General features: G+C 35.1%; 1 protein-coding gene across 1 annotated transcript in view; it reads right to left on the bottom strand.

Moving 5' to 3' along the window:
* Positions 1-1,576: 1,576 nt before the first annotated feature.
* Positions 1,577-18,996, bottom strand: part of LOC139937447 (tetraspanin-31-like) — a 28,057-nt gene continuing 10,637 nt past the window's right edge. Inside the window, exons 2-5 of the mRNA XM_071932590.1 lie at positions 10,538-10,705; positions 8,945-9,154; positions 6,699-6,824; positions 1,577-4,127 (exon numbers count right to left, since the gene is read on the bottom strand). Coding sequence (XP_071788691.1) covers positions 4,053-4,127; positions 6,699-6,824; positions 8,945-9,154; positions 10,538-10,705 — 579 coding nt within the window. The 3' untranslated portion in view covers positions 1,577-4,052. The remainder of the gene's footprint in view (positions 4,128-6,698; positions 6,825-8,944; positions 9,155-10,537; positions 10,706-18,996) is intronic.

Genomic DNA, 18,996 nt, shown 5'->3' with positions numbered 1-18,996 from the left:
GGGACATCAAGAATTAACTCATTCAAATTCAATGAGTAAAAACTTTAAAGAAAACTTCTAGAAAGGCCATTAATTAAGAAAGTTAATGCCCCACAAAATCTTCATGGAGTTGGTTTTTAGAGCAGTCAAGAATGAAATAGTTTTTATTCACGTAGGCTTGATGCCATCCCTAAAACAAGTTCGGTCTTAATACCACCCCTCACCACTACCAAACACCCTGTTTTTTAACCCATCTCATGTTGCTGTTAAGTGTCCCAGAACCCAGGTACTAACCTAATGCAGGGCCAAATTTCACAAAGCTGTTAAGCAGAAAAAAATGAGCATGAGTGGGGAATTATGGAATTTTAACTTGTGATCAGTTTCTGTTGAGTAAGACCTTTCTATTTATCAAGTATTATGCTTACAGGCTTTTTGAAATTTGGTCCTGCAGCTGATGCCAAAATTCCTAAGCAGTAAGCAATTTTTAAATGCTTAAAGGTACTAATGGTAATTACTCAAAATAATGTAGCATAACAACTTTGGTAACAAGCAATGGAACAGTTGATAGTATATTGTGAGAAACGGCTCCCTTTTTAAGTAACGTAGTTTTCGAGAAGGAAGTACTTTTCCACGAATTTGACTTCGAGACCTCAAAATTAGATTTTGAGGTCCCGAAATTAAGCATCTGAAAGCACACAACTTCGTGTGACAAGGGTGTTTTTTCTTCCATTATTATCTCGCAACTTCGACGACCAATTGAGCTCAAACTTTCACAGGTTTGTTATTTTGTGCATAATGTTGAGATACACCAAGAGAGAAAGAAGACTGGTCTTTTGACAATTATTACTCAAAGTGTCCAGTTTCTTAAAGACAGTGGACACTATTGGTAATTGTCAAAGACTAGCCTTCACAGTTGGTGTATCTCAACATATGCATAAAATAACAAACCTGTGAAAATTTGAGCTCAATCGGTCATCAAAGTTGCGAGATAATAATGAAAGAAGAAAACACCCTTGTCACGCGAAGTTGTGTGCGTTTTATAGATGATTGATTTCGAGACCTCAAGTTCTAAACTTGAGGTCTCGAAATCAAATTCGTGGAAAATTACTTATTTCTCCAAAACTATGGCACTTCAGAGGGAGCCGTTTCTCACTATGTTTTATACCACCAACCTCTCCCCACTACTTGTCACCAAGATAGGTTTTATGCTAATAAATGTTTTGAGTAATTACCAATAGTGTTCAATGGCTTTAAGCACAATTCACATAAAACAAGGCGGCCAGCTGCATGTACGTTTACCCTATGTTTATTGTTATATACTTCAATCTATTTGCTTAGCAGTAGCAGTGCCAGAACGTTAGCATAATTTATTCCCTTTCTTGTTGTGATGACGGCATTATAGCACGCTTTCAAATACAAAAATAATTATGCGAGCACAAAATGGGGCATAAAACAGCTCTAAACATGGGCTCTGCAGTCTATAAAATACTAAAATAAAGTTCAATACTCCCTTTAATACCGTCTTTTAATTGTCAGTAAATAATAATTTATTCATATTGACTGTAATCTCTAACAATGCACTACGTATAAACAATAATATCAACAATTTTTATAAGAAACATCACAAACATCATTCAACAAGGAATGTTACACATCACAAAACAAGTTCGATTCAAAAATAAAAATCTATTGTTTTACGCTAAACAATAACCTATACACAACGATTACACAATCTTCTGTGTACAAATCTTTTATCAATAAATAATTAATTAATTCCATTGGCAATTGTTTTGCAAAATACTATCAAAATTAAAATAAATAATTTCAGTTACCACAACTTTGATCAAATAAATAGCAGCTACGAACAGACATTCCTAAAATTGTCATCACAAATTACAAGTCAATGTTAAAAGAATCATTAATTGCAATTTCTACATTTTCTCCTTAAGGAAAAGTAGGCATAAGTTGAAGTATACCTTTGGTTGTTGGAACCGTTCAAATGTTTTAAAGCCATACTAGACATTATACAATAAGACTAACCTGTGAAAATTTCTTCTCAAAAGGTTCTACCGTTTTTGAGAAGAATAATCCGTAATTTACAAAGATCTCAAATAAAAAATAGTTTCTTAGATTGAAATATTTTTGGATCCCCTTTCTCTATATTATTAGACCACAATCCTTAGTAGGGAATCATTACTCAAACATAATGTTATACATTATCAATCGCTACAGTGGTTCTTATAAAGTACGTTTTGAATGGCCAATCATTTTTTTAGTAATTACCCAAAGTATACCCTCCTTGAAGGAACACGTTGCCTTGGATCGGTCGAGTTGGTCTTTGAAAAGCGTTTATAACCGTTTGTTATATAACGCATATGATTAGAAGGATGAATGCGTGGTTTTCCTTTTACCCCGTCGGCCATTTATGGGAGTCAAATTTTTGATCCCCATATGGCCGACCGTGGTAGTTCGCAAAGTAAAAGGAAAACCACGCAATTTCGAGACAAATTTGTGTGGATCATTGTATTCTACTTTTAAATCATCTTTCCAACCATATGGATTTTTTAACAAACGGTTATAAACGCTTTGCAAAGACCAACTCGACCGATCCAAGGCAACGTGTTCCTTTAAACAATAGCCTAGCTGGTCTGATTTTGTTTACATTTTGTGGTTGAATATTTCGCCAAACTCTCATCTAATTTGGGTGTGGTTTATCGTGCTTAAAAAATAACTAGAAACAAAACGAGGACAGGGAAGAATAAAATAACTAAATGGAAGCAAAATTGTTTTTAAAGAAGTAAAATGCTAAAAGAAAATGGCTTAGGCAAAAACAGAGTATGAAAAAATTAGGTTTTCTTCAAGAACCAATTCAACAAAATTAAAATAAGTGGCATCAGTATTATACAAACGTCTTTTATAGATCCACTTATGTACGTCACCATCATGTTTGGATTTTACGATTTACCTTCGATTAAAAAGAATGTATTGATGTTTCCCTTGAAGACAAATTATCCGCAGAAAACACAAGGATAAGATCATTGTGAAAGGCTTCTTTGAAAGGTCTTGAAATAAAGTCATTTTGCTATAGACCTTATACCTTCCAAGTGAAGCTTTCAGTTCACCGTCTTCCAAGTGCTTCTTTCAAGTGTCATCTTAAGAAAGCTCTGCTCTCTGGACTTATAAAAACATCAACTCTCATGTTTTATTAACAATCTTTTATAATGTTTTAAAATTATCAAAATACAAGTGTTCACTCGTCTTGAAATTTTTAATTTGGTTTAGAATTTGTTTTATTCAAATTTTGCATTGGATACATTCTGTTGAAAGACATCGACTTCTAAATTTATAACAAAAATTAATTTCCTGTCTATAAAAATGTGAGCCCCCTACTACAGTGAATAACCATTAGGAAGTTGTTTCAGGATTACTCTGTAGAAAAAAAAATCATTTTGAAAAACTAGGTATGAAAGAGCATTTCTGGGTTATCAATTACCTCTTCCTTTCTGAATAAAGCTCATCAGGATTTGACTTTCATATTGTCAGGGTCTAGTTCCATAGAGCTGTTTATTTTAACAGAAACACTGCTTAAAGACCAAGCCCCAAAATGGCCGGATACCATTCACAGATTCTACACGTGGAAGAGTGTTTTGGCTGGTAACCTATCCTGTAAGCATAATTTGGTCTAAGCTATTTTATTGTGCTTAAGAAGTTCCATGAAATTAGGCCAAGGTTTCCTATATTCTCATTTGCATTGATAATGTAAATTCTCAAAATTGCTAAGGGGACCAGTCTATGATACTGATGGCAACCGCTGTTTGGTTTGGTGGGTGGATCACGAGGAATGAGAAACAAACAGATTGCAGCCGACGTAGTCAAATACCAATGAGCTCTCAGAAGGTCAGGCCTCCAGTTATGCAGTTCTCATTTGACATTGTGACCTCTTGTGTTGCCATGACAACAGCAAATGTAGCTCCACTTCAATGGACAAGATGAGGCTTCCACGTCACTGAGCAGCATTTTTAGCGTTTTGTATTTGTTTGGATTATGATTAATTCTGCGGGATGGTGGGTGATTCAATTTAAGATATCGTGGCCGAATCCTAGAGTTGGTTGCTTACGGTACCACCAAGCCAACATTATGCCTGCAAGCTGGAGAAAAAGAAACAAGAACAAATCACCTTTATTGGAGGAGTATTTTGAAAAGGCATTTATTTATTTATTCAAGGGATTATTTTGAAAGGAGATGTTATTTTTGAAGGAAAACAAAGAGGAAAAAACACCTTTTTATAAAAATATTTTGAAAGGCATTGATTTAATTATTCAAGGGATAATTTTGAAAGGAGAATGTTAGATGGTCTTAAAATTTATTGAAGGGGAAGGGGAGCAACACTAAGCATTTAGTAATGTAGTAACTTGACAGTCATTGATTTAATTATTTAGGCCTAAACGATAATTTTAAAAGGAGAATGTCATTTCTTAGAAATTTAATGAAAGCGAGAGAGCAAGGACTTAAATTTTGTTCGTTTTAATTGGATTTAGTCTGATTTTGTTTGTAGGACTAGCACATTAGTGAAACTAGGGTAATTTTTTACGGGGAACAAATGATGTACCATTAATTTTCTAAACGGGGGGGGGGGTGCACTTGTGGGATTTTTTTTTTTGCCTTTTTTGCCTTTTCAGTGTTCTTAATGTGTTGTCAATTAAAAGTCATCTCAATTTTTGAAGCCTAAAAAAAATACATTTAAATTGAAAAATAGTGTCTTCAAAGATTAAAAATTATATAATCAGAAAAGCTGCAAAGTAATGGCATGACGTTTCGACGCTAAAGCAGGGTCTTTCTTGAAAACAAAAACAAAATCTGAAATGTGAAATGGGTTTTCACGGGACCTGCTTTAGATATTAATAGAGTTTTTCCAAGACACCAATGGACATTTCCAAACTTCGCCGTGTGATTTTGTGTATATTGCATACACAGGTAATATTTGTCCAGAGGACAGTATAGTCTGCAAACATGACCGATTCTGCACTTTGTTCTTAAAACCCTAGACACATGGGTCCCGGAAATACGACTGTCACGACATTTCATCTCATACATTCGTGACAACAACAAAAAAACAGACAAACAGAGAGAGAAGTGGAATGCCCTAGTCCCTTAAACTATGAATATCCTTTACCCAAGTGCACACCACAATCTGGGCGGACGGGACTCAATTACGCTTTTCAGAAAGCTCCAGGCTCTCAGAAAATCTCATTTTTATCTATTCGGGGTGACTAATTCACCCTCTGGCAAAGTAAAAGCCATTGGTTAATAATAAATTAAACCATGCCTGGCTTTGGACGGAAATAATTTAGATTGGCTACAATAAACCCAGGGGGTGGGAATTGATAGAAGAGCTTCTCTATCTATTGGGGAAAAAAGGAAACCAACTCGAGTTTCCCCTTTCGTTTTATTAACTCTGTACTCATCAAAATGTGGCACAACTGTCTTCAAAGATAAACAGAGAACTCAGACCTTAGCAATGGGAACAATTTTAAGAAACTTGACCCCAGGCAGGACTTGTGCCAATTGATTTGTGATAATGCAAATGTCAACAAGTTATTGGTCAACAATTTTCTTATCAGCACAACAGTGATATTTTAGGTTTTAATAATAGTCATGTCTAGAAATTAATCTGAAGGAAAACATTTGCTGAGGAATGAAAGGAAATTAAAAAAAAAAAAATATTAAAAAAAGAAACAAACTAAAACTCTAATGTGGATATTGATTTAGATTGAAATTTTTAACCACAAACAAAGCTTCATAATTACATGGCCAACTTGAAGAAGACAGGTCATATAAGATGCACAAAAAAGACACATTTTGTACTAACCCTGGACTCCTAAACGTAATTTTCAATTAGCATGACCCATCTCAGCTGATGAAGCAACGGATGAAACGAACGTCTCTCCCAGACAAAAAGCCTCATTCCCGATTCGCATTTCGGTTAATCAGGGCCCCCTAGACATAATTTGCAATTAGCGTTGCCCATCTCAACTAGTGAGAGTGATGCAAAAGAAGCTGTCTCCTTGGGAGATACGGGGACAGATGCAGTTGATTGAGTTAAGAAACAGTCCGTTAAATGTCACATGATGAAGACTAATCAGTCACATTTTAACCAAGATCTTATCTGATGGCTAGAGAGTGGCAACTGAGAGAACTTCTAAATGAAAGGACTGGTTTGTGTCTAAAACAGTCTACATGTACTTATATCAGCACAAAATGTTTTGTTGTTATAACACAAACCCCCCCCCCAAAAAAAAAAACAAACCAAAAACAAAAAAAAACAAACAAACAAACAAACAAGAGGCTAACAAAAATAACATAAAACTCATTTGAAGTATCGTCATCGGTATGTGCGTTACTCAATCATAGGCCCACTTACTTCTGCATCTCTCCTGCGAGGAATGTCTTTCAGACATGGCACACTCTTTTAATTGGCTACTAATATAAAAAGGAGGCTTTATTTGAATACTGAAATTATATCAAATTTACGGCATTACAATGAAACAGAAGAAAGTGTGGCATAAACAAGCAAAATTGCATTGATCACATTCAATTCATATTCTGTTGTTTACCATTGTTCCCAATTGATGTTGCCCATCATAACTACTTAGCAAAAGAAATACACGCTTAAGCTAAAAAAACACAACAAGAAAGAACTCTTGATAAATAATGATTACCTGAAGAAACCCGAAGAATAAGCCCACCCCTCCTGTAAATTGAACAGCATGCTGCAATCGCTGGTCTAGTGTCAACATGCAAAAATCACAAACAGAGCAGTCGTGGTCCTTAGAACAACAGGGGAGCTGAAAAGTAAAATAGAATATTCACATAACAAGAAAGTTAATACACGACTGTACATGTCTCCCTCTTGTCGAAAACAAGGGAACAGCTTGAAAGAAGACTATATAATTATAGCTTTTTTTTAATGAAATCAAAAGTGTGTTTTTCAAACTCACAAAGTTCTTGGGGAAAAAATACCCAATGTAGTAACTTGTTACAAATACAATGTGTTTTATAAAAATTATTTTTACATGATGACAATAGTTTGCTAAAATTAATATTGAAGCCAATTTATTTAAACTTTGGATGAGTATGCTTATTCTTTAGAAACCTCATGGCCAATCATGGCTATATTTGTGCGATCATTACATATAGGTTTAAAAATATAAACAGATGTCAAGTCTTTTACTCTATATAGGTTTTTTTGATATGTTAAACTTATTTTACTGTATTGGCAATTATTTCCTTTCCCAGCGATACGAACTAAAATGTATAGTCATACTGCTTAAACTATCAGTGCTTGAAGACACAGAATCCGGTACACGTTTCAATAATGGTAGGCAACAACTTGGTATATTATTTCAAATTTACGTGAGACTTGCACAGTTACGATCTCATGTAAAACAGTAAATAGCAATGTGGATGGCGAGAAGAAATGCAGATCTCAAAGGTCATACACTAAACAGTCGTGGATCATAGTAAAAGAGCTGAGGATAAACAACAGTAGGATGGGCCATCCAGAAACAAGCAAAATGCCCCATCAATAAATTAATAATATTAAACTCAAAGAAATGGGCAGTGTGAATAATTAATTAAAGATCATTAGCATTGAATGAGCAAAGACGTCGACAGGGCTAGCACGATGAACAGCTGCTGCCGAACATAAGGTAGGGCTTGAAATTTGGGGGAAATCCACAAGATCACAAAGCTTTACTGGACCAGAATTTTTATTAAAAAGAATTTTTATTAAACAGATTCAAAATAAGAAAACATTTCCTGACCCAGTTTAACATGCATGGCAACTATTCTTGAACAAGCGCAACGATGTTTGATCTCATATTTGTCTTTACGGATATGTATACAGTTCAATATGTCATTACTCGGTAGAATTGAAATATATTATTTCATCAGATGTAAGCCAACATTTGAAGATATTATTTTTCGTTCAAGATGTTACACAGTGAGGCAATATTCTTTATAATACCAAATTAAGAATCACAAGACGGCCGGTACAACACCACTGGTGCAGTGTAAAATTCGAGCCCTGCCCTGGGCCAGATTTCATGTAGCTGAAAAGGCAGAAAAAGAAGCTTAGCACTAACAAAATTATACTGACCAAAATAAGGTTACCAGAGTGAGCCGAAATATATTATGTCACAAGTTCAATTTGTGACTGGTATCCTGCCAAGCAGAAAATGTTCAAGTAATATTTGCTTAAGCAGCTCTATGAAATATGGGCCCTGTATAAGGAAATTTCAAAATAATGGCCGGAGGTAGTTTATCACCTACTGTTTTGTTTAATTTAGTTCACACATTCTGACGTTTTTAATAAAGAACCAGGCATATATCACAACCTGTAAGACTCGGTGTTGTACTAGATTTGTCATACTTGGTTGCATATGGCAGTTCTGCCGTTAGCACCACATCTTTTTAGTCTTGTGGACAAGTCGTTAAATGTCTGTCGCGGTCTGTCGCTGTTGTGAGATCAGTAGTCTCGCGCGCAGACCATCAGTCTCTTGAGATATTTGCGATACCACCCTGACATACATTTAACAATTTGTCCACACGTCTAACACCTTATTTGGCCGAGTAAAAAAAGAAACATGTTTAGCGTCCCCGCCCGCTTCCCTTTTCGAGGCTGCCTCTTTTTTTTCTTTCTTTTCTTTTCAATGATTTTTTTTCTTTAATGAAAAAAGGGTTATTTTAAACGATCTCAGCTAAAACAATCTGAATGTCTTGACCAAAGTGTTTCATTTATGTATGTTGTGTTTGAGCTGTAGAAAAAAACAATGGATATTTGACATTTTAAAAAGAATGGCGGCCATCTTGAAATAAAAAATAAAAAATAAAAGGCCCCTCCTCCTTTTTCTTTTGAGATACCCGGACGCTAAACATGTTTTTGTTTTACTCGGCCTTATCTCACCTGTTGTTCCTTACAACTGCTGTAATTCACATGAAGATGATCCAACCCACAGCACTGGAAGCTGCTCTGAAGTTGCTGTCTCGTTACATTGCTAGCCTCTTCCCAGCCAGTTAATAGCACGTCAGTTCTGTGGGCTTTGCCAAATGCTGCTAGACAGGCTATGGCCATGCAGGACTGCATGAAACACGTAATGCACATGAAGACGAGGTACTGGAGGAAAGGCTAAGGAACATATCTGTATTTTTAACAAATAAATCAACTCGACGGTAACTAGAGACTTTGAAGTTAATAATGTTTTAAAGATGAGAGTGATTGCAGACACGGTACACGCCAGTATTTTCACTTGATGTATCCCAACATAAGCATAACCAACCAAGATTTTTGAGTAATATTACCAATAGTGACCAGTGCCTTTAAATAGTCGTCAAATCATGCCTTTGCCCCCCCCCCCCCCCCCCGTCGTGAAAATGTCTGGTTTACGCCACTGCAAATAACAAATCAAAAGATGCAACAAATTAATGTCAAATATGACCACGGTTCTTGATTGAGTGATTGCGTGGGTTTTCACCATTGAGATTGTCCTCCCACGTTGCAAACAACTTACCAACCAAAAGGACCGATGGTATAAATGCAACAGTCAGTTTATGCCCTGACGTTTTGACCCTAGCAGAGTCTGCTATAGTCAAAACGTCTAGCCATTAACCTATTTTTGTGATAGTTATTAATAGTAAAACTTCTTGATGATCGATAAATAACTCAAGGCTTCGTAAAAGTACATTCTGAACAGGATCCAGGGAGAGATTTTTAATTTAGTACTTTATGCTGGTAATATAATTTCAGATGATTATTTTATGAGGAGGGCATGAAGATGATAGTACAGCCACTCTGTGATTTATTGAACATCTTGGTGGAAAATGATAATTAGAGAGGCAGGGACAGTGTTGCTAATTCAACCACGGTGAACGATAGAGTGCAATGTTCTATTTTTAGTTTTGTGCTTATGAATTTCAAAATTTCAAAATGTTTATTATAAATTTGTTTTCAACAAGTTTTTTTTATGCCAATTCAATGGCTGCCAACCATGAGTTTGCTCCATAAACCATAATAACAATTATAATAACAACATGAGTATTTTTTTTATTTTTTCATTTTTTTTTTCATGGGAGGTCGGGTCCAGAGTGTAACTTATGTTTTTCTATTTTAATGTAAGAATTTTTCGCCTTTTTTAATCTCTGTCTGTTTTGTCTGTTTACTTTTTTCATTGTGCTATTTTATCTAATTTAATGTATTTATCCATCCTGTCATTGACGCTTGCGCTGTTGGGTGTTGGAAAAAAAACTTAAATTGTGAAATACCAGAGACACGTTATTTTGATTTCATCTTAATTTTACTTGCAAATGCTAACCTGCAAAACACTTCAAACAAATCAAATTTGTTTGAAAATTAAACAAAAAACACAACACATTATCTAACGGAGATCCTCCGAATATTAATTTGAAAGTTTTTATTATTTTTTTTTTTTTTACTCTGCCTTTACGAGCCAAAATTCTTTCAAATAAAGAAGGAAACAAATTTAATAGATTTAAAGGATACAAAAAATATGAGAGCTTGGTTGCCCATGACAACCCCGAGTATACCAAGAATGGCCAGAAATAAGAGGAAAGTTCCTGTAGCCGCTAGACCGCCAACTACAGGCGTAGTAAGGAGGAGTGTTGCCTGCATCGCTATAGCACTCATACTTATTAAGATGATTCCTAAGATCTGAAACAAGATAAACAGACACGAGACATGTGATAATTAGTCATAGTATCAGCTGGGAATCAAACCCTTCTTCTGTCTTAAAGACACACCTTTAGTAATTGTCAAACACTAGTATTCTCACTTGGTGTATCCCATCATAAATAACAAATCTGTGCAAATTTCAACTCAATTGGTTAACGTAGTTGCAAGAATAGTGAAATAAAAAACACCTTATTGCATAAACTTGTGTGCTTTTTTAAATGCATGGGAAAGGGTTAGTCCTTTTCAGATTGAAATATTTTGGTGAAAAATTACCTCTTCTCGGAAATTACATTACTTCATCATGGGAGTCGCTTCTCACAATTATGTTTTATTAACTCAACAGCTCTCCATTGCTCGTTAACATAAAAAAATGTTCATGCTTACATATATTTTGAACCATAACCAAACGTGTCCATAGTCGCTTTCTCGGGCGTCTGAGGGCACAATTCTCTGCAAGGAGTGTTTTTTTCCCCCATTATTTTCTTGCAACTTCGATGACCAGTTGAGCACAAATTTTCACAGGTTTGTAAATTTTTGCATATGTTTGGATAGGCTATACACAAAGTGAGGAACTACCTAAAGTATACACTGCTTTTACTATAACTGCTTTAAATCACCATGGCAGATTAATCTTTTTAGAGTAAAAGGAATCAAGTATTACCGCAGGAAACGTTATCATCCCGTCCATAAATATCGACTATTCATCAATTACTTGTGTCATTGTCCTCAAGATGTCTAGCGAATCCAAGCAATAATCTTAAGAACAGCTGGGCTCTGACTTGAAGGCAACTCACACTTAATATTAATTTTCACCTCCTTCGGCATTTTTCGTTTTGGATTTAATAGATTTTGCCCTCGCGTGTCGGCAAAGCCAGCTGATCCGACATCAAGTTATCACATTTTTTGGCAGTTTTACAGCTTGACTGAAGATAATGTTCTCCACTGCAAAAAAATCTCATTGAAATTTACAAATACTGACACCTAAAAAAAAATAGTTTAAAGAGAATTTGATGCAAACGCAAACCATTAAATATTATTTTTGTTTGTAATTAATCTATCTTAGAAATAAAAAAAGGAAACTGATTTACCACAAATTAATAATAATAATAAAGAATATTTATAAGGCGCCAAAATCCACCAAATGAGGTGCTCAAGGCACATTACCTAAAAATTGGGCAATTCTAAAACCCCAATCCAAACAAAATAAAAGGAAGATTTCTTTCTTCAGAAAAATCCATGACAAGCATTTAAAGAAAAATGTAGAATTGATTTAGAGAACAAAATAATACCCACATAAATTCTTATTGGGGGCGGGGGATGATCCTGACTAAAATGATTGGATGACTCATGCTCGTTAATTTAAACAAACAAGAAAAACAAGAAATAAATTGTAGTCTCATAAAAATTTCCATTAGAAATTAATTTAAGAAAGAGGGAAAAATCACTGATTAATCACTCTTTTAAAGAGCAGCTCTGTCAAGAAGCAACCTGTATTAATTGCACTTAAATTTTGTCTGCGTTGCGGCATGATGCATATTTTAAGAGAACATAATACAACCCTGTTGGAGATTTCAGGTTGCTCGAATTTCACGAGTTGCATTTAATTATGTGTCCATTTATGCCCTAGATTTGATGGAAATTCAGCACACGGTATAGTGTGTAATTATTAGTTTATTCATGCATGTAAAAAATATGATAAGCAGGAAGGACTTGAAGTGAAGTCTAGGGTTCATAATGTTGCACTAAGTTCAACCCTGAGGGGCCGGGGACGCACATGCATGTCAGTCAACAGCAAAAGCTTCTTCTATCTCTCTTGAAAATCACGTTTCCTGGGAGAACCATGTAGGTAGAAATAGAAGGATCGACTGAAGATCGTTGTCAGTTTTTCTTGATGGATGTATGTGGAGTTTCTGCAGACAAGCCCAGGGCAAACATTACACAAGCGACGTTTTCATGCACTTAAGCATTTACTGATGTTTGTTTCTTGTCTTGTTTTTATCTTACTGTTTGTTTTATATAATGATTGATTACGTCACGGTGTATTTCAAATGATGTCTTTGAAAATATCTTGAGGGATGTTTTTGCATTTTTAAAGATTAGGCAATCTAATCCTACAAAATCATGACACAATGAATATCATCCCTCGTCTCAGGAAGTATTAATATACCTCAATGCAGCCCCATCTGTGATGAATTATCAGTATACCCCAATGCAGTCTCATAATTGAGGGATTGCTATTATACCTCAAGATAGACCTCTTCTCTAAGGAATTATTAATGTACCTCAATGAAGCTTAATCTCGAAAGGGATTATTAATATACCTCAGGGCAGCCTCATTTGTAAGGTAAAGTGCCACAGGTTGTACATAATACCTCAATGCAGTCTCACAATGTACCTGTTTGCATAAATGTTGCTTCCAACCATCCCAAGCTTTGACAAAGTCAAGTTATATCTCAATAATATTCATAAGAGTGCTTAAAGACACTGGGCACTATTGGTAATTGTCAAAGACCAGTCTTCTCACTTGGTGTATCTCAACATTATGCATAACATAACAAATCTGTGAAAATTTGGGCTCAATTGGTCATCGAATTTGCAAGAGAATAATGAAAGAAAAGCACCATATTGTCGCATTACTTCGTGTGCTTTTAGATGCATAAAGGCTTCAGAATTATTTTATTGTGAGAAATTACCTCTTTCTCAAAAACTATGTAGTTCAGAAGGAGCCGTTTCTCGCAATGTTTTATACTACCAACAGCTCTCCATTACTCGTTACCAAGTAAGTTTTGATGCTAAATTATTTTGAGTAATTACCAATAGTGTCCAGTGTCTTTAATGCAAGGCTTCATTAAAAATACTTTTAGTAAAACATATTTAACAAATTAGATATAATTTCCAATTAAAGTTAAAGATAACGCTAAAAAAATATGCTGACTGAATAGTTTGTTATATGCCTTTGCATAAAACAAATAATGATAACAACATCAAAATGCACATTCAATGTACAATCAATTTGATTGTCAAACGCATTTTCTGAGAAGGATCGTACAAAGCCGAGAGCTTTAAAGGAACACGTTGCCTTGGATCGGTCGAGTTGGTCTTTGAAAAGCGTTCTATAACCGTTTGTTATAAAATCGGTATGGTTAGAAAGATGTTGTAAAAGTAGAATACAATGGTCTACACAAATATGCCTCGAAACTGCGTGGTTTTCGTGTTACCTCGTCGACAAACACGGTCGGCCATTTATGGGGGTCAAAAACTTGACCCCCATAAATGGCCGACCGTGTTAGTCCGCGACGTAAAATGAAAACCGTACAATGTTCAGTGCTACTTGTGTGGATCATTGTATTCTACTTTTAAAACATCTTTCTAACCATATGCATTTCATAACAAACGGTTTCAAACGCTTTTCATAGACCAACTCGTCCGATCCAAGGCAACGTGTTCCTTTAACAACGAACCTCAAAGAAATAAATGAACAAAACATGATAAATTTGTTTAAAATTTAAATCAAATCTCTCGGAAATTTGACTTGATGTTCCGGGAGAATGGCTGAAGAAACTTTTAGCAAAAGTCAAATGAAAGCATAAATTACATTATACAGTTATAGGGGCCTATACACCCAAGGGCACATGCCAGTTACTAATACAAATTGACGTTTTACCAAGAACGCAACCTCCCCCTTAAAATAAGATTACCGCTTAGGTTTGACATCTTAATTTCCCCCAACATGATAAGAAAACAGTGTGTTATTCTACCCTAAAATAAATATATATCTAACATGGTTAAAAGGGGTGAAGTGGGGAATCTGAGTGCGAGCAAGACGTGGCCAAATTTCCTCAGCAGATATAGCCGTATATAGGGTTTTGATAAAATATCCAAATACCAGATTCTCCATTGGTGAATCGCAATATACGCATACAAAACAAACCTGTGACAATTTTGGCTCAATTGGTCATCGAAGATGTAAGAAAAAAAATTGAAAAACACATCAAACTGTGTGTTTTCATGCTTGAAGCCTTTGTCAGATCATTATCTCTCAAGTGCTCATTACCTATAGTAAGTTGTTATTTGGGCAATAATTTGTTGAGCAATTACCAAAGGTATACGACCCCCCCCCCCCCCCCCCCCTTACAGGCGCCACTTCCCACTTTAACGCAAAGTTTTGGACCAACTTTAGAAGACTCTGCATCCATAAATAGTCAGATTTGCAATTAACTGAAAGAATCACATGACATTGCTTGGGTTTGTGATTAATATTTCGAGCTTTACACAATGCATTTGAAATCCAAAAGCACATGACAAGAAATTTGTAGTAGATGTAAAATTTGAATCGAGGATAAAGAACATTAATTTTGGTTTACCCTTGACTCAGTATTTTCCCGAGTTCTTTGAAAAAAAAATCACAGAAAAAAAATGTGTAGTTACAAAAAGTACCTCTGACCTTTTCAAATGTAGTGAACGCCCCTAACATTATCTGCAATTAGCCACTGATGCCCACAATCAGACAGTATAGATAAGTTGCAATAGACGCCATCTTTACGGGCAAATTGCATTTAAGCTTGCAGGCGAGTCAAGCGCTCAGTTTATTAACTCAACCACGCTGTTTACTAACCAATCAGGCAACGAGTTTTGTGAATCCTGCGCGTGCTGCACGCCGTTTCGCGCAAAACACATGGCTATGTGTTCCAAATTGCCCGTAAAGATGGCCGATTTACGTCATGTGGGAACTATCTATATACTTACCTCAGCGGCCTTTTAGCAGCATAATGCTTATACAGACACTGGAAACTATTAATAATTGTCAAGACCAGTCTTCTTACTTGCTGTATCTCATTATTTGCTTAAAATAACAAACCTGTGAAAATTTGAGCTCGATTGGCCACCGGAGTTGCGAGATAACTTTGAAAGAAAAAACACTCTTGTCACACGCAGTTGTGTGCTTTCAGATGCTTGATTTCGAGACCTCAAATTCCTAATCTGAGGTCTCGAAATCAAATTCATGGAAAATTACTTCTTTCTCTAAAACTACGTCACTTCAGAGGCAGCCGTTTCTCACAATGTTTCACACTATCAAAGTGACCTCTTCCGTTACTCGTTACCAAGAAAGGTTTTGTGCTAATAATTGTTTGAGTAATTACCAATAGTGTCCAGTGTCTTTAAATCAGTTTCCCTTTTTCACATTTTCCCCCTTGCTGAAAGGTACATGCTAATGCACTCCTTGAGTAGCCTCCCCTCTCTAACTGTTCTATTGATTGAAACCATGTAATGATAGATCGTCATGTCCACGCATGCTTTCATCCTGCGAAATACTACTCTAAACAAACATGCATCTTAACGTGATAGCTACGTGGGAAGTATTCAGTAAAATCAATTTTCAAAATCCAATAAAACATTTCCTCGTAAACTCCCAGGAGAGATCTTATGATGTAGAATTTTCTAAGCTCAAATATTTTTTTCTAAAAGTCAAAAAGCCCTGTAGGTGTTCTGTTGCATCACTACGTCATCATGTTTCGTACAGTGGGTTATTTTAAAGGATTAAAACACAATGTCCACAGATATTCATTAAACTTACACCGATTGAAGACAATGATGGAAAGCTTACCTCAAAAAATTACTTGCTGAGGTGCTGTAGTTATGAGTATTAACAATGTCACGAAAATACGTAGTACATGCTAAAATATTTTTTTTCCCCTACAAAAAGTACCCAGACCCTTTAAAAGGTTCCCTTTAAAATATTTCTAGCCTCAAGATTTATCTATCAAAGCGAATAAAATATGATCAGCAATTGCTTCATCAGTCTATATTTTTGTCATGGGAAAAGGTTCTATAAGTTTGTGAAAACATCCACGTATTTTGTTAAAAGTGATTCAGAATTAAACTGTCTGTGATAAAAACAATTGAAAACCTCAGGCTACCCTTTAAAAAAAAGAAAGTTGTGTCTTCATTTCATCTTCTTTCAAAGATAAATTGATAAAAATCAAATTTCCTGTGAATTTATAACACGGAATACCGTAAAAGATTCTTCTACAAAACGACAACATGTATCAAGTGGAAATCACTCACACGCATTACTCTCACAAGCTGTGTTACAGATAAGAAGCTTTTAGTGCCATATTGATACGGCAGAAATTATGGCTAAAAATGTCAATATTTGAACAAATGAGATTACCCTCTTGATCAAAATTCCTCTCTGTATCGTGCAATGCGGTTAATTATACAAGGTTGGAAGACATCCATATAAGAGGAAATTACACGGTAATCCCTATACAGCATTTCCTTCTGCCTCACTCTATCCATTACTTGGGCTTTAGTTTGTTCCATGCCGCATCACATTCAACCTTGTCCCCAATTTCAAGTTAAAGGTAAGATACCAAGTGAACTTGTTTCAAGAAACCGTAGCTTAAGACGGGATTATTTTTCCTGAATGCACGCAACAAATAAAACCGACTATTGGATTACGTTGTAAATTGCTTTCTTGTCAAAAATTTAAAAAATGGGTTCAGAAATTCTTTGCTGTTAAATTATGAAATGGAAGATGCGATGCCGTGAGTTTAGAAGAAGAAAAGAATCGTTAATATTGCTTTGAAAACTTAAAAATGTTGGAAAGTATCAAATTAACTATTTCAAAAAGGGTTTAAACAGAATTGATAAAGCTGACCGAAGTCGCAGACCGTGTCTATCTTTTGTACGATCAACCATTATGGAATTACACAAAATTTGAGTTTTTTGGGACCAATCCTCCGTTGTGAGAGTTGGGAGAAAATAGTGAACAACCATGCACAATTTTTAGCAATGGGTTGATTATAATAACCGAAATCAGATGTTGCATTTTTTTGAAGTTTTCAAATAGAGTTTTCTGGAATGTGACTTAATTTTACGAGGAAACTATTTCACAGATTTATTTGCCTTTAATGTGAACTTCTTAATCTGTAAGCTTTCAGACTAAAAAATTAAACAATCTTATCCTTACCAATCATATATTTTTGACAATTACTCGAAACAATTATTAGCACAAAACCTTACTTGGTAACGAGTAATGGGAAGCTGTTGATGGTATAAAAGATTGTGAGAAACAGCTCCCTCGAAGTAACGTAGATTCCGAGAGAGAAGTAATTTTCATCGAATTTAATTTCGAGACCTCAGATTTAGAATGTTAGGTCTCGAAATCAAGCCTCTGAAGCGCACAACTTCTTGCGACAAAGGTGTTTTTTCTTTCATTAATATCTCACAACTTCGATGACAGTTTGGGCTCAAATTTTCACAGGTTTGTTATTGTATGCATACGTTGAGATACACCAACTTTGAATTCATTATTATTATATTAAATTCATAGTTTATCAAACACATTCAATTTGGTTGCCCCGGGCAAAATTACATTAAATTTACAAAAATTCATCTGAAATAATATGTCAAGAACATGTCAGGTATTTTCTTTAAGATTAATTCCATCTCCTTCTTGACATGTTGACGTCATCATTGAATCTTGATGCCGTACACTCTAAGAAGCTCAATTTGCATATTTTGTTCTATTCCACAGTGCTGCATCGTATGTTCAAGTATTCAACTGGTAAGCTGCGGCTATTTGAGTGACAATGCCTCGGCCACTTATGGAAGCGTCATAGTAGTTCTCGTTATAGGTAATGTGTATGCAGTGAACCAACTAATTGAGGCGTGTGCTTTGGGACATCATTATACCAAAGTGCCATTTTTCTCCGATGTGATGCTTTTTACGGAGTGTTTGTCAGTCCTCTGTAGGCATTTGTGATGTTAGTATTAAACAAACTCAGGACATTAAAGTCTACATTGGGGATTCTTTCTTCGAAAAATCTCATTTAAAAAATTAACAATTTGTTAAGGGTCTCACGTTTAAATAGGAAAATATGTAAACTACTAATACAAAATGAGGTATTCACTTCAACAACAATTAGTCGTTTGATTTTTCTAATATAATTATTAGTTTGATGTTGATGTTTTAATTATACAAATTTTACAGCAAATTTGTTTTTTATCCAATACGAATCAAAAAGAATAACTGCATTATGACAAGAAAACAACATTATAAAAAGCAAGATTCATGAATAATTAAGGTGTATATTCGACTGAAATCAGTAGACTGTCATAAAACATCTCCCCTTTTAAAACATGATATCTTAACTCTGCATATTTTATTACAAGAAATATTTTAAGTGTTAATGTATTTTTGTTTTGTCTACACAAACTCCCGTGGGTGCACAAAGTGAGAAACTAATCTTCAATAAGAGTATCAT

This window comes from Asterias amurensis, chromosome 5 (genome assembly GCF_032118995.1).
Source record: "Asterias amurensis chromosome 5, ASM3211899v1".
NCBI classification, from domain to species: domain Eukaryota; kingdom Metazoa; phylum Echinodermata; class Asteroidea; order Forcipulatida; family Asteriidae; genus Asterias; species Asterias amurensis.
This window is presented reverse-complemented; position numbering and strand designations above follow the sequence as displayed.